A 15,785-nucleotide genomic window follows, 5' to 3' on the forward strand; every position below is an offset into this window, starting at 1 on the left:
ACTGTGGGAATGCAGCAAACCCCCCACCTTCAGAAGTCGAAAGTTCCCAGGCTTGATTATGTAGCTGTTTTGAGGTTAACATCGTTTCATGCTCTCCGCTTCCCTGAACAACAGGAAGACTCAGAGTCAGCTGCTATGGGGTCAGTTTCATGGGAAGGAAAACAGAAGGCTCACAGCATGACTTGCTGAGCTACAATGCAGGAGAGCAAGGGATGGCCTTTGTAAACAATGGCAGCCCCTCCAAGGATCATGCCAAGGCAGGTTGCCAATGTGGGAAAGATCCAGAAATCTGGGCTTATCTTTATGCGCAAACACTTTCCCCAAGATGGCATAAAAAAGCAGTCTGCAGGATGAGGCTGCTGATAGATATAGTCCGCCACCCTTTCCTCACAGTGGCCAAAGGCCCCAAAGATGACTGCCTCTGCACCTGGAAGTTCTGTACGAATATCAGAAGAGCCTTTCTGCCAGATCAGGCCCATGGCCCATTCAGCCTGTCACCCTGTCCTCACAATGGACAATCAGAAGCCCAGAGCAGGATCCGGGCACAAGAGCACTCTGTCCCTCCTCCGTGGTTTCCAGGGACTGGTACAGTGGTACCTTGGTTCTCAAACGCCTTGGTTCTCAAATGCCAGAAACCCAGAAGTAAGTGTTCCGGTTTTCGAACGTTTTTCAGAAGCCAAACGTCGGATGTGGTTGTTGGCTATTGTTTCCGGGGCACCTGCACCAATCCGAAGCCGCACCTTAGTTTTCGAACATTTCAGAAGTTAAATGGACTTCTGAATGAACTGATTAAGTTTGGTGCTTTTGTTCTTGCTATTTATTTTGTGCTTTTGTTTTTGAGGCTTTTTCAGTTTTTGTTTTTGTGACTGTGTGGAACCCAGTTCAGCTACTGATTGATTGTGTGACTGCAGAAGCGGATAAAAGCCCCCCATCCAAACAATGACTATCATCAGTGCAGGTAAGAAAAAAACGTTAATTTTAATTTTTATCATCTACAATACCGTCTTATTTATTTTATAGTGCAGTACATTGATTATTGCTTTCATTTCATGGATCAATGGTCTCGCTAGATAGTAAAATTCATGTAAAACTGCTGATTCGGGGGTTGTTTTTGAAAGTCTGGAACGGATTAATCCGTTTTGCGTTACTTTCTATGGGAAAGCGCACCTTGGTTTCGGAACGCTTTGGTTTTGGAACTGACTTCCGGAACAGATTAAGTTTGAGAACCAAGGTACCACTGTATTCAGAGGCACGACTCCCTTGGAAAGCTCTGCTGGGTGTTTCATGATGTACACACACACACAAACACACACGCATTGAAAACACGCAGCTTTCAAGAATCCTGGGAAGTATGGCTTGTTAAGTGCGCTGGGAACTGCAGCTCTGTGGGGGCAAACGACAGCTCCCATGGTTCTTTTCCTTGCCTTATCCGCTCCTGGCAACCTGCTGTGGGAGCTGGTTCCTCTGCCGCCTGACATCTAGAGATACTGAGGATCTTTGTAATACCAACTCATGCCAATACACACACACAGGGTACCACTCTGTGGTCCTGTGCAGAGATGTTGTTAAAGCGTCCCGGATCAGACTTTTGTGCAGATTGCTTGGAAAAGGTCAGTACAAGTCCCCGGAGTCCTCCATACTCACAGAAAGAGGCGCAGCGGCACGGATCATGCTTGTCCAGGTAGTGTTCCAGGGTGTCCCAGCCCCCGCCGACCCGCACCATCACGTGGTTCCTCAGCACCTGTGTGGGCAACCCAAAAAACCCCACATCAGGTGAGCAGGTTTTGCTGGTGGGATCAATAGGGTGCGTCCTCACATGGAAAGGCAAGAGAGGAGATTGCTGGGTGGGGTGCAATAGGTGTAACTGTGTTTTAGATCAGTGGTTCCCAATTAGCTAATTACTGAGGACCACCTGTTTTTCAGAAGCCAAGGCATGGAACCCCCTACTTTTGCAAATTTTGATACCTCTGCAAAGCAAATTTTTTGAACAAAATGTGGGGGAAGCCCCTAACAAGCAAAGGATTTTAGGCATACAGTCGTACATTGGTTGTCAAACAGAATCCGTTCCGGAAGTCCGTTCGACTTCCGAAAACGTTCGACAACCAAGGCATGGCTTCTGATTGGCTGCAGGAACCTCCTACAGCCAATCGGAAGCTGTGTCATATGTTCGCCTTCCAAAGAATGTTCGCAAACCGGAACACTCACTTTCGGGTTTGCGGTGTTCGGGACCCAAAACGGATGAGTACCAAGGTGTTTGGGATCCAAGGTACGACTGTACTAAAAAACAGACCAAGGCTGAGCGATATCTGGTTTTCAACATCGTGATATATAAAGGTAAAGGTAAAGGGACCCCTGACCATTAGGTCCAGTTGTGACCGACTCTGGGGTTGCGGTGCTCATCTCACTTTATTGGCCGAGGGAGCCGGCGTACAGCTTCCGGGTCATGTGGCCAGCATGACTAAGCCACTTCTGGCGAACCAGAGCAGCGCACAGAAACACCGTTTACCTTCCCACCGGAGCGGTACCTATTTATCTACTTGCACTTTGACGTGCTTTCGAACTGCTAGGTTGGCAGGAGCAGGGACCGAACAACGGGAGCTCACCCCGTCACGGGGATTCGAACCGCCGACCTTCTGATCGGCAAGTCCTAGACTCTGTGGTTTAACCCACAGCACCACCCGCGTCCCATATATCAGCAGCTAAACATCGTGATATTCAGATATATCACGATGTCTGGAATTGGAGATCGGGAGTGGGGATGAGGGATGGGGCAGCAGTAGAGATCCGGGGGATAGAGGGAGGAGAGGAAGCGGAGTCATCTTCACTGAATGGTTTGAGTGGGATGGGATGTGGGGTGCCATCAAGACACCGTCAGCGGGGCAGCCAGCGCTGGCAACCAGCAAAGATGCATGCCCAATGTGGCTACTGCTGCTTCCCTGCTGACTGAGAAAAGCTTCTGCCTCAGTGCCAGGGGAAAGCAGTGCCACGGTGCCTTGAAGTGAGGGCGATCAGCTGCCCTGTTTCCCTTCAGCATCAGGGAAGGCAGCTCAGATCGGCAGCGTCATCGGCAGTGTCTTGAAATTGGCTTCCCTGCTTATATTGCTGCGAATTGCCAGGTCAAAAACGTTATGGCGGTGTGATTTCAAAACTGATTTTGGCCAATGTATTGAAAAATCAGGGTGTGCTAAAACAGACCATAAATTTTGTGATATTGCCATAAAATTGCAAAAAAATTAGTTTGGGGGTGGGGAGGCAAGGGGTGGGGCTCTCTGGGTGCATTCTGCAGACCCCTAATTGGGAAACACTGTTTTAGATTATTGCCCTTAAATTACTAAAAGAACGTCAAGGACCGGCTCTCCAATATAAAACAGCCCAGACCCTGTGGTGTCCATCAGAGGTCCTTGCACCCAACCCAAAGTGAGCTGCTGGAACACGGTTGGGAGGGAGACATGAGAACAGGTCTGTTCAGGGGTGTTTTCCAGGGGTCCCAAGCTAAGACCGTTTCCTTCAATCAGGTCTTTTGCATTCCTCAAGCAGACGTTGGGCGGCCATCTGTCATGGATGCTTTAGCTGAGATTCCCGCATTGCAGGGGGCTGGACCAGATGACCGTCAGAGAAGCTTCCAATTCTATGATTTCATTGCCCCCTAGGAGGGTGCTTGTTTCGTAACAAGGCAGGTAACACTCTGCCCTTATACATCACTGGATGAGCATCTAAGGGGTTTTGCCTTGCTCACTGTATTAAATTTTCCTCATTATACTTTGACGCTTTGCATAAAGCTACCGATAGATGCAATCAATGATAACAGTAATAATAATCTGATCTCATGGAGTCTAGAGCAGTGGTCCCCAAACCGTTTGTTGTTTTTTTTGGGGGGGGAGGGGAGGCCCCCCCCTTTGGTTCCATAAACTCATCCCCGGTGCTCCTTACCCTACAAAAAGCATTATTCAGGATAGTGGTTTGTACATCCCACTAAAGGAATACCACAATAAAATTTGAAACGGTAACAATTAATTGCACGTTTTCTTCAAAATCCAATTAAAACTATGTGGTTTAATTAGTTTAACAAATTTGACAGGCTTGATCCAGGGCTTTTCAAAGTCTGAGAGTCATTTACACCTCCAGACCCCCCCCCTCCCACATCTGCTGCCCCCTTGCCTCTTAGCACCATGAGAGGTAATCCCACAGCCCTCTAGGTGGTGGTAGACCCCAGTTTGTGAACCACTGGTTTAGAGCCCGGAAGAGAGATTATTCTTTTTGGGGGGAGAGGGAGGGGACAGGAAAGCTAGGAGGGGAGGGAAAGAGATGTATTTGTAGAAGATCTTACTCGAACAAAGATCAGGGCGTTGGAGTCTCCCACTTTATATTTACCCTCTGAGACTTTGACCATGGGGAACTGGGATGGGCAGGTACAATGGCCCAGGATCTCTCTTACCTAAGAGGGAAGGGGGAAGAGGGGATGGAGGAAAAAAAGAAACGTCATTGATTAGCAACCAACCCATCACAAACAATCCAACACGCTGCTCCTTTGCAGCCCACAACAAAATAAAGTGGATTCAAGTCCCTGTGCGAAGCCTACCTCGCAGGATTGCAGTGAGGGTCAAACGGGGGCAGTCTCCTTTTCCAGTTGCAATTCCTGCATTGCTGGGGGGTTGGATAAGGTGGCCCTTGGGGACCCTAATAAACCAGCCCCTAGCCAGCACATCTATGGCCCTGAAGGAACCAGGGAGAATAACTCCCCGCCCCCACCCAATGCTTGCAGACTGTCGATGAAAGCGCATCTAGCCACAGACTGAAAGTTGGTGGATGTTTGGGCCTCCCGCCTTGGCAACCAGTTCAAAACAAGGAAGGGGCCCACCCTGTCTGTAGCCAGAGGAGGTGATGCAGGAGGTGATGCCCTGAGCCAAAAGCTGCTCCCAGATGCAGTGATTTATGCTCTCCCGGCTCAGGGAGACATATCGAAAACAGCAAGGCAAATGCAGTAAACCCAGGCACAGCCTTCTTCCAACCTGTGCCTTCCAGATATGTTGACCTGCAACTCCCACCAGCACTCCAGGTAGGCCTAGGAAAGAGCTGCTGCCGGTCAGTGTTGACAATACTGAGCTAGATGGACCGATGATCTGATTTGGTACAAGATAGCTCTCCTGTTCCAACAGATCAGGTCTCTTACTAGAGTGGCCCCCGAGGCTGAGGGATGCCCCTTCCCCTCCTTTCTAGGGGCAGCAAGACACTCCCCCTTAATCAAGGGGGGAGAGCTATTTTCTGCCCGAGGGCCACATTGCCTTCTGAGAAAGCTTCTGGGGGCCACATGCCAGGAGGCAAAAGTGGGCGGAGCAATGGATATGTATTTGACCTCTGTGCAAAGAGGCTATGTTCCTACGCACCCCTCTGTATCCAGAAAAGCAAGACTCCTTGGGCACATTCCAGCTAGGCAAAAAGTTTGGGCCAGACAGAAGCCTGAAGGGTTGCTTTCAGAGTAGATCCATTGAAATCAATGGGTCTAACTTAGTCATGCCTATTAGTTGTGATGGGTCTACACTGAGCTAACGCTGAATGCAGTGCGTATTTATCTCGGACAGTGTTAGACTGACCAGCTTCAAAGCTGCCACAATGACCATTCACAGTATTTTACCCTAGTCTTATCTTCCAGGGATTATCCACCTTCAGCGATGAATAATCTGGTTTTCTGGTTTTCTGAGCCACTGTGATCCCTGGGAAAAGTGAGTTAATGATTCTGAAAAGAGGTAAATAAATGGCTTTTAAAAAGGCGGCGGACGGGGAAGAGTATGAGTTTTTATTTTCCCTCGATGGAACAGAATTTAATGTGTGGAATTTTACAAGCCTGTATAGAATAGCTCTCTTGCTGAAAGGGGTGGGGGGTGGGGTGGGAGCGGAAAAGTGGATTTTTCCTGCACGTAGGAAAAAACAGCAAAAATGACTGCAACTTTTCCACATTTGGTTGGGCTCCTGAAAGCAAGGACAGAGACCTCTGACACAACATCTGTTAGCAGTTTTATTTGAGAGCAGAGCCGTTTAAGCTGAAGAGCCACAGCTAGACAACAGAGCACCTGCTTTGCATGCAGAAGGTCCCTGGTTCAGTCCCCAGCAGGTAAGGCTGGGACAAGACCCCTCCTGAACCCCTAGGAAGCCACTGCCCGCCAGTGTAGAGAAAGCTGAGCGAGATGGACCAGTAGCCTGGCTCTGTATAGCGCAAGGTCATAGATCAGCGGTAGACCGTCTGCTTTGCATGCAAAATAGCTCAGCTACAATCCTCAGCATCTCAAAATAGGATTGGAGAACATCTCATATCCGAAACCCTGGAAAGCTGCTGCCAGTCAGTGAAGGGAATACTGAGCTGGGTGGGTATAGTATGAGTTAGTTTCCAGCCTTCTTGTGTGTTAAGGAAGTGCCAAAACTCAGTAGTTTGCACACATAAGTTCCTAGGTTCAATCCTTGGCATCCCCAGGCAAGGCTGAGGCGGGGGAGAGAGAGATAGACCCTGCCTGAAACCCTGGAGAGCTGCTGCCAGTCAGTGTTGACAACACTGAGCTAGATGGGCCACTGCGGTGACTCACATCATCAGGCAAATGGAAGATTCCCTGCCTCTGGTTTTGCAGACAACGTTGAGTTCGATAAGACTTATGGCATTTCTTGGTATGAGTCAGCTTCCTGCTCTCCTAGGTGTTAAAGGGAAATCTGTAGCTCATTGGCAGAGCTCCTGCTCTGCTTGCAGAAGGTCCCAGGTTCAATCCCTGGCGTCTGCAGGTAGGGCTAGGAAGGAAACTCTGGAGAGCCGCTGCCAGTCAAGTCTTCAACCCCAGGTGTCGTCGGACTTTGGATGCCACAATCCCTGTGCATTGGCGAAGCTCGCCAGGGATGATGGGAGTTGTAGTCCAACAACATCTGGGCAGTGTTCAAAATTCCCCGGGCTCATTTTGCTACTGGCCCAGGTCCAATGGCGACTGCGTGAAGATTTCCGGGCGCCAAAGGTTGGCAACCCCAGTGGAAAAACCTCTTCCTTACTCCATAATGAATACCTTTTCCATTTCCACTGTGCGTGTTTCTCCTTCTTGCCTTCTGGAACAAGCGATATAGTTGAGATCATACCATCATAGAATTGTAGCGTTGGGAGGGACCCCTTGAGGGGCATCTAGGACAAGTTAGGCGCTAAATGGCACCTTAAACCTAGGTTATGGGCGCCACAACAGAATGTCTAGGTGCGCTTTCTTTCAAAAGCAAGAATACAAAGCCGAGAATGAAAGAACTGCAGCTAAAATATTATGTTCATTTTCACATGGTCTAGTCCAGGGGTCAGAAGCCTAAGGCCCATGTAACCTCACTTCTCACAGTGATGGAACTGCCAGAAGGCCCTCAGAGCTGGACCTCAATGTCCGGGCTGAACGATGGAGGTGGAGATGCTCCTTCAGGTCTACTGACTGGGCCGCGGTCATTTAGGGCTTTAAAGGTCAACACCAACATTCTGAATTGTGCTTGGAAATGTACTGGGAGCCAATGTAGAAGACTACTCCTTTTTGACCTTGGGGAGGGGAACCCAACAGTGGCGGAGGGGAGGGCCAGGAAGTTGGCAGACAGCCAGCTGAAAATCTTGGCCCACCCCTTGCTTAAAAGATCTGGAGGGCACCAGGTTGAGAAAGGCTGGTTTAGGCTGCCTCTCGCTTTTCTAAGAGAAGCCAGGAAGAGATGCAAGGAGCTGAGATGAACCAACCGGCCGGGGAAGAAACTAACCTCTTGTGCTAAAGTGCAGAGAGAAGAGGCTCTGGCCCAGCCAAAGCAACTACAAAAAGCATCGGCAGCACAACACAGGGAATGAAGCCAACAGGGAGGCGAGGGCAGAAAATGGACAAGCTGTAATAGGTCCAGGGAGCCCATTTCCAAAAGCTGCTCTTGATGGATTAGCTGAGTCTTCCTGACTGCTTGTTCTCCAGCAGAAGTGCCTTGCTGCAGTTCTCAGGGAAGAGGGGGCCAGGGTGGAACTGCCGCCCGTCATATGCTAGCTTTCTACAAGCAGAGAGGTGGTGCTGGGTTTAGAACTGCTCCCTGCCACATGCTAGATTTCTACAGGCAGGGAGGCGGTGTCAAGTGTTTCACAATTCCGACATGGGGCCTCCCCACTCCAGGTGTTCTGAAGTGGGACAGTCCCAATGAGGCTTGCTTGCCTGTTTTGTTCAAAAGCCCTTCAGATGCCACCTTGCAGAGCAAAACTCTCCCACAGCAGCTTGTAAAATGTAAATACAGTGGTACCTCGGGTTAAGTACTTAATTTGTTCCGGAGGTCCATTCTTAAGTTGAAACTGTTCTTAACCTGAAGCACCGCTTTAGCTAATGGGGCCTCCTGCTGCCGCTGCTGCACGATTTCTGTTCTCATCCTGAAGCAAAGTTCTTAACCCGAGGTACTATTTCTGGGTTAGCGGAGTCTGTAACCTGAAGCGTATGTAACCCGAGGTACCACTGTATATAGCAGGAAAACTTTGCTTGGGTTCGACACAAGTACCAAGGGCCTTTGGACTCATTCCTCACCTCATGCACACATGCACTCAGCACTGACAGACACTCTGGGGTGTTTGAGCTGTGAGTGCCCTTTGAATGCAAATCAAACTGTCTATGGTGACCGCCTGCCATGTTGGGTTATCCAAAATGCAACGCCCGACCTGACATCAGCTTCCCATCCGTCTCTTTTTAAAATCAAGTTTCTAGTCTTAAGCTTGCCCTGGGCAATGCCTGCCGAAATCTCAGAAGCCAGGGAGGTGGTGAGGCAGGGGGAACGCCTCCCTTCTCCCTCTAATGACCGAAACCAGAATCCATTGAGCCAAATGGTAACCGCCGTAGAATAACTTGTGCAAATGAGAACATTTATTCATTTCCTTTTATTAACTTTGTGTAAATGTGTTTAATGTGCACAAATCCATAAATCATGTAGAGGGAGAGCAGAATGTCCCTGGATTTGCAAGACTGCACGGCCTGAATGCATATTTCTCTTTTTTAAAAGTTCGTGCACACACAGGTCTCATATCCCTCTCTTGACGCCTGCTGCAAATGTTTTATTTTGAGAGATGGGTAACTCGCCCAAAGCCACGTCGCAGGTTTTGTGGCAGAGGCAAGGATTCCAGCCCAGCATCCCACATCCAAAAAAGTCTGCCGCACTACGCCAGCTTTGAGCTGCGGCACTTCTAGATGGACACCATTTCCCATCCACCCCCCCCCTGCCAAGCCAGAGAGTCACCCCCCCCCCAAAAAATATTTCTGAATGTGCATGCCGCTCTGTGTCGCTTCCAAGCAGATGAGGATACATTAATTCCTCCTGCAGCCGTTATGAAATGTTTTTGGGAGACCAGCAGATGCTGAGAATTGGAGCACGGGTGGGGTGGGGTGGGGGTGTTACTATTTATATAGCCCCATTGACAGAAACATCTTCAGCAGCGCAAGAGAAATTAACGTCCAAAATCCCTCGTCACGCTCCGGGGTCTAATCTGCCAAAGGGGCTGGAGATGAGGCAGCAAGCCGGCCGCAATTATTTTGCAACCGGCTCAAGAGATCTTTTGCACATGTGGCACAGCCGGCCGGCCTTCCAGAACACATGTGGACGGCCATTGCCACAGCAACCAGATCTCAACAGCTGTTGGCACTGTGCCAGCCCAAAGCTGGAGACAGTCGTGGGGGTCGGGGATGGAAGAGAAGCGAAACTGGTATTTTTAGTTAGCTGCAAACGGGCGCTTCTGGTCTCGACCTCTCTCCCATCTGGAGTGGAAGTGAGGAAGAGCTGGGAACACTTAAGGCGGAGAGCAGATCGTTCGCCCCCACCACCCAGGCCGACTTCTGCACCCCAATCCCTCCCAGCCGCAAATGTTTCCAGATTTGCCAGGAAAACAGGGAGTTGGAAGAGGCAAGGCAAGACTCTACATTCTGCTGTGCAGAGCCAGGAAGTAGCCGGCGGCAACTCTTGGGTTTAAGACGCAGATGCGGATGAATTAGGCCTGGCCACCCAGGAATCCCCACCCCAGAGACATCTAGGCATAGCTGTCAACTTACACATTTGAAAATAAGGGACCAGCAGCCTCAGAAATAAGGGATCAGCAGCCAAAATAAGGGATCAACAATTACTTTGATAAAATGCATATTTTGTTGCATGCAAATGGCTTTAGATACCTATTAGGTCCATAAATTACCATATAGCATATATTCAACACAAAAAAACAGCAACAATTTATTGTTGACAAAGGACAGCTGGACATAGAAAGGGCCCCATTACCTTCAGTAGCTTATTTAAGGGAGATCATTAATAAGGGACAGCAGCGGGACATGGCGCTGGGATAAGGGACTGTCCCACCAAATAAGGGATGCTTGACAGCTATGCATCTAGGTAGGGAGCAAGCAGTCTTGCCTTTCCACTGGGTCTCAGAAGATTCTGAAAGTCCTGCTTGCACCCATCATACATCTGGGATCAGCACAGGAGCCTCCCTTGCAAGCTATTCCTTTTCATTTTGCGGAGCTTGCCCAAATGCTGTTTCCAGTGCTCCCTCTCTCTTAGCAAACACATCATTTGTGCACATTTAATAAATGCATGGAAAACTGAATAAATAAAATGTTCTCGTTTGCACCACTCATTCTGCAACGTTTCCCCTTTTGCTTATATGATTCCGGTCTCAGTCATCAGAGGGAGAAGGGAGGAAGGAATAGGGATTTTATTCCGCCCACATCCCCGTCTTATGAGATATTAAGTGCGTTGAACAAACAAACAAAAACCAAGTAACAGCAATGTGTAGAGATGGGTAAGAATCAATATGGGTTACCTGGATGGAAAATGTTAATGGGCTTTTCAAGAAAACAGAGGAGGCTCAGCCCTGATCAGATTCCTCTGCCTGTCGCCTGACACACCCTGCAAATAGATTAGCATCTTTGTGCGCCTGTCTAGTCATGCCCTGGCGTAATGTAATCAGCTGCCCATAAAACACAGCCGTCCAGCCGCCCACCCATGACTTTCCCGTTCTACTTTCCTCGGGCAGATGCCAAGAGGTGACTATATTTGGGAAACCTCAAGAGATCTGGGGCAAAGATTAGCTCATCACACATTACGCAGCAGCCATTCAAGAACCCAGGGTTTTCTCTCTCTCTCTAACAACATAATTAAACATACACACACCCAATGCAGAAATCCAAGTAATCCAGATATGGGAGAGTTCACCAGCCTTACTGCCGATTCAGAGACCCAGCGAGGTTCAAACCTCTTCTTCCCTATGTCAATACTGTCATTTATGTATACAGTGGTACCTCAGGTTAAGAACTTAATTTGTTCTGGAGGTCTGTTCTTAACCTGAAACTGTTCTTAACCTGAAGCACCACTTTAGCTAATGGGGCCTCCCACTGCTGCGTGATTTCTGTTCTCATCCTGAAGCAAAGTTCTTAACCCAAGGTACTATTTCTGGGTTAGCGGAGTCAAACCTGAAGCGTCTGTACTGAGGTACCACTGTATAGCATTGTAGTGAACCATTTGTAGCTCAATCAGTAACGCATGAGACTCTTCATCTCAGGGTTCTGGGTTCGAGAATCGCCTTGGGCAAAAAGATTCCTGCACTGCAGAGGGCTGGATTCGATGACCCTCGTGGTCCCTTCCAGCTCTATGATGCTATGATTTAGGGTTTTCTCTGTGGCAGCCCCAAAAGTGAGGAACTCCCTCCCCACAGAGCATCTTCGTTGTAGGGGTTTTTTAGCCATATACCTCTTGATCCAGGCTTTCTGACAATTAATGTATTTTTGTTTTGTTTTGCTTTGTGCCTTCTTGTACTGTTTATCAAGCTTTATACTGTTCTGTTCCATTTGGAACTCTTTTACTCATCTTTTTTGGAAGTGCAATCACGGGGATCGTTCTGTGTGCAACCCTAAGGAATAACAGAGTTAGCGTGAAGGTCAGCTAGCCAAGAGGGGGCCAAGTGGAAGCGTTGCTTAGCAACCAGACAGGCGGCACGATGCCTGCTGAGGTGGTGCATGCTCTGATTGGCTATGCAGTTGTGAGGGAGTTTCCCCTCTGTATGCTTGCTTGAAAAACCTCCTTCTGTGTGCAGGGCCTGAGAGAAAAGTCAAAACTTCTCATCAAATTATAAGCTGCTTTGTTCAGTTATCTTCAGGAAAGTGTGTCTAAGGGTTTCTTTCTACTTTGGACTCCACCTGCATCATCACTGAAGCAGCTTTGGTAACAGTTGTATCCCTGCAATGGCTTTGTCTCCTTTTTATAACTGTATATTCTATTGCCATAACCCACCTTAGGACCTTATGGGCGAGTAAGAAACCTTCGAAATAAATGGCCTAAGAGGAACCTCCATATGCAGCTGCACCTCTACATATCAGATATTTTGGTGGGAAGGAAGATTGCTTGCAGCCACCTGACTCCTGGTCTCTATAGGAAATGGGAAGAAGGCGGAATAGATGGGCCTCTGTTTACACTAATAATGCAATTATTCTGCTCTTAGAAACCAACAGCAATTACAGAGGAAATAGTGGAACAGAGTCAAAACCACAGCGGAGATCACAGGAGGCGGGTGGTTTGAGCATGCGGCGTTTGTTCTAACTGGGAGAGCAGAAATGGGACGAGATGATGTTGAAACAAAACTATGATAATGGAACCAGTTCATTCATTCCCCCCCACCCAACTCTATCTATTTCTAGCTGTAGTTAGAGTAACAATACCAGCACATACGGTGCATTCATGTTTGTTTATGTGCGGGCCAAGTTACCCTTGCAGTGAGTTTATTTTCATCTGTGAAAAGCTGGACCGTCCAAGATTGTTGGCATTTTATTTCCACTGAGGCTTCTTGCCTCGGGGCTGGTGGCTTCAAAAGAGAAAGGAAAGCAGGAGAGTCTGTTCTCAACTGCCTCCTCCTCCTCCTCCTCCACTCGGACAATGTCCATAAAAGCCGAGGGCTGGGCATGGAGCCTGGACATTACGAAGCAGAAAAAAATGCTCCCTGGGACCTCCGAGGAGAGAAGGGGGGCTGGGTACGTCAACCAACCTACTAACATACAAGCACCCATCTTTCTCTGGGCAGAAAATGGAGGGAGGGAGAGAGCAAAAATCTGGACCGGTGCTTTTTTTAAGTGCATAAGAAGCAGTGTTAGAAACTCAGATCTACAGTCATACCTCAGGTTAAGGCCGCTTCAGGTTGCATTTTTTCGGGTTACACACCTGCCGAAACCCGGAAGTACCGGAACAGGTTACAGTGGTACCTCAAGTTAAGTACTTAATTCGTTCCGGAGGTCCGTACTTAACCTGAAACTTTTCTTAACCTGAAGCACCACTTTAGCTAATGGGGCCTCCTGCTGCTGCCGCGCCGCCGGAGCATGATTTCTGTTCTCATCCTGAAATAAAGTTCTTAACCTGAAGCACTGTTTCTGGGTTAGCGGAGTCTGTAATCTGAAGCGTATGTAACCTGAGATACCACTGTACTTCCGGGTTTCGGCGATCATGCATGCGCAGAAGAGCTAAATCATGCTTTGCACATGCGCAGAAGCACCGAATCGCAACCCACACGTGCACAGACGCCTCGCTGCTGGTTGCGAACACTGCGGCTCGCGAACGTGCATCCCACACGGATAACATTCGCAACCCGAGCATCCACTGTATAAGCTAGGCGCCAAATGGCTCAAACAAGCTTGCAGTTGCCAAAAAGGAATGTCTGGTTGCCATTTTGGGGTACAACGACTCTCATGTCTTATTTTTCAAATGATGGACTGACTGTGATGGATTCTCAGTTAAACATCTGGCTAGTTCAGATGACAGCCTTGAGCCTTGGTTAAGAGCTTTGAGAACTTAAAGAAGAAAAGTTGCTTGACCCCAGTGACAGTCCGCATATATTGGCCTATCCTGACCTCTTTTTCTTAACGGTGACTGCTCCTGCTCAGAAAAAGCAATTTGGTTCCAGGAATTCATTCCAATTCTGCAGGAAAAAATATAACTGAAAGAATTCTACAGGATGGGGTCTGAGTGTGTGAAAACAGTCCAGATCCAAAGATCCCCAGATGGTGGAGATGTCAAGTGCTATCCTGGCTCCAAGGTATCTTCACTTGGTCGCAAAGTGGCTAATTTCGAACACTGATAAGAGCCTGCCTGTCCAGCATCCAGTTCCCAGAGTAGCCAACTAGGTGCCCCCAAAGGAAGCCTGGCAGCAGGACCTGGGAGCCGACAGCAACTCCCCCTACCTGCAATTCCCAAGCAGTTACTATTCAGAGGCATAAAGCTTCAGCTGATAAGTAGCCACCAATTGCCTGGTTCTCTGCAAATGTGTTCTCATCCTTTTTGAAGTTGGTGACCAACACTACCTTGCTGTGCGAGCAAACTCCATAGTTTCCACTGTGTTGTTGTTGTTTAGTCGTTTAGTCGTGTCTGACTCTGACTCTTTGTGACCCCATGGACCAGAGCACGCCAGGCACTCCTGTCTTCCACTGCCTCCCGCAGTTTGGTCAAACTCATGCTGGTAGCTTCGAGAACACTGTCCAACCATCTCGTCCTCTGTCGTCCCCTTCTCCTTGTGCCCTCCATCTTTCCCAACATCAGGGTCTTTTCCAGGGAGTCTTCTCTTCTCATGAGGTGGCCAAAGTATTGGAGCCTCAGCTTCAGGATCTGTCCTTCCAGTGAGCACTCAGGGCTGATTTCCTTCAGAATGGAGAGGTTTGATCTTCTTGCAGTCCATGGGTTTTCACCATGGACCCACCTTATTTCTGAGACGCTTAGTTGTTTGAAACTGTTGTTTAACATCTGAAACTGTTGTTTAACATCTGTGACACCCCCCCCCCCCGTATTACTGGACTCAGCAGAAGCCAGCCTGGCCACTGATTAAGGAGGATGGCAGTCAGAGCCCAGCAGCATCTAGGAACATAATAAGCTGCCTTATACCAAGTCAGTAAACACACAAGACGTAAGCGGCTGTACTTTTAAGTAAATAAGGTATACTTCCTTGTATCAAATTGTAGATTTCAACAGAAGTCTCATAAAGTTCTACGAAAAGAGCAGAAGACCCAGTGGATCAGTTCATTCTCTAGTCAGTTCATGCATAAGGCTTAGGATGGCGAAACAAGGCTAATATTCCGGAAATCCTTGTCTTAGACTCTGTGAAAGGATTCTGTGGAACTGTAACAACCCTTCATGTGGATTATTGGACTCTATGAACAGACAGGTGGAATAGACACTTATACATGTGTGGACCTTATGCATGAACTTCCGTTGAAATCTACAATTTGATACAATGAAGTATACCTCATTTACTTAAAAGTACAGCCGGTTACGTCTTGTGTGTTTATTGAGTATGTATCATGTAACCATAGGTTTGTTGTTGTTTTGCTATACCAAGTCAGACCTAGCTCAGTATTGCCTACACTGACTGGCAGCAGCTCTCCAGGACTTAGAATCATAGAGTTGGAAGGGACCACGAGGGTCATCTCGTCCAACCCCCTGCAATGCAGGAATCTTTTGCCCAACGTGGGGCTCGAACCCGCAAACCCGAGATTTAAGAGTCTCATGCTCTATTGACTGAGCTATCCCATGGTTCAAATTGTGTTTTCATGGCTGTAACCCACTTTGGCACCGCAGGGTGAAGGGTGGGCAATAAGTAAATAAATATGTACTGTGCAAGAACAGGATGCTGGATTAGATGGGCTGCTGGCTTGATCCAACAGAGCTCTCCTTCTTCTTGTCTGCCCCAAATCTTCCAACATTCAGCTTCATCTGATAGCCCCGAGTTGTAGGATGATGAGAGACGGAAGAGGGAAAAACCCTCTCCC

At 48.3% G+C, this 15,785-nt stretch overlaps 1 protein-coding gene across 1 annotated transcript in view; it reads right to left on the reverse strand.

Annotated features, from left to right (window-relative positions):
- The window catches only part of GAS2L1 (growth arrest specific 2 like 1), a 48,964-nt gene that overhangs the window by 7,356 nt on the left and 25,823 nt on the right, over positions 1 to 15,785 (reverse strand). Inside the window, exons 3-4 of the mRNA XM_083589937.1 lie at positions 4,328 to 4,435; positions 1,645 to 1,741 (exon numbers count right to left, since the gene is read on the reverse strand). Coding sequence (XP_083446063.1) covers positions 1,645 to 1,741; positions 4,328 to 4,435 — 205 coding nt within the window. The remainder of the gene's footprint in view (positions 1 to 1,644; positions 1,742 to 4,327; positions 4,436 to 15,785) is intronic.

The sequence above is a fragment of the Podarcis filfolensis genome (genome assembly GCF_964270895.1).
Source record: "Podarcis filfolensis genome assembly, chromosome: 16".
NCBI lineage: Eukaryota > Metazoa > Chordata > Lepidosauria > Squamata > Lacertidae > Podarcis > Podarcis filfolensis.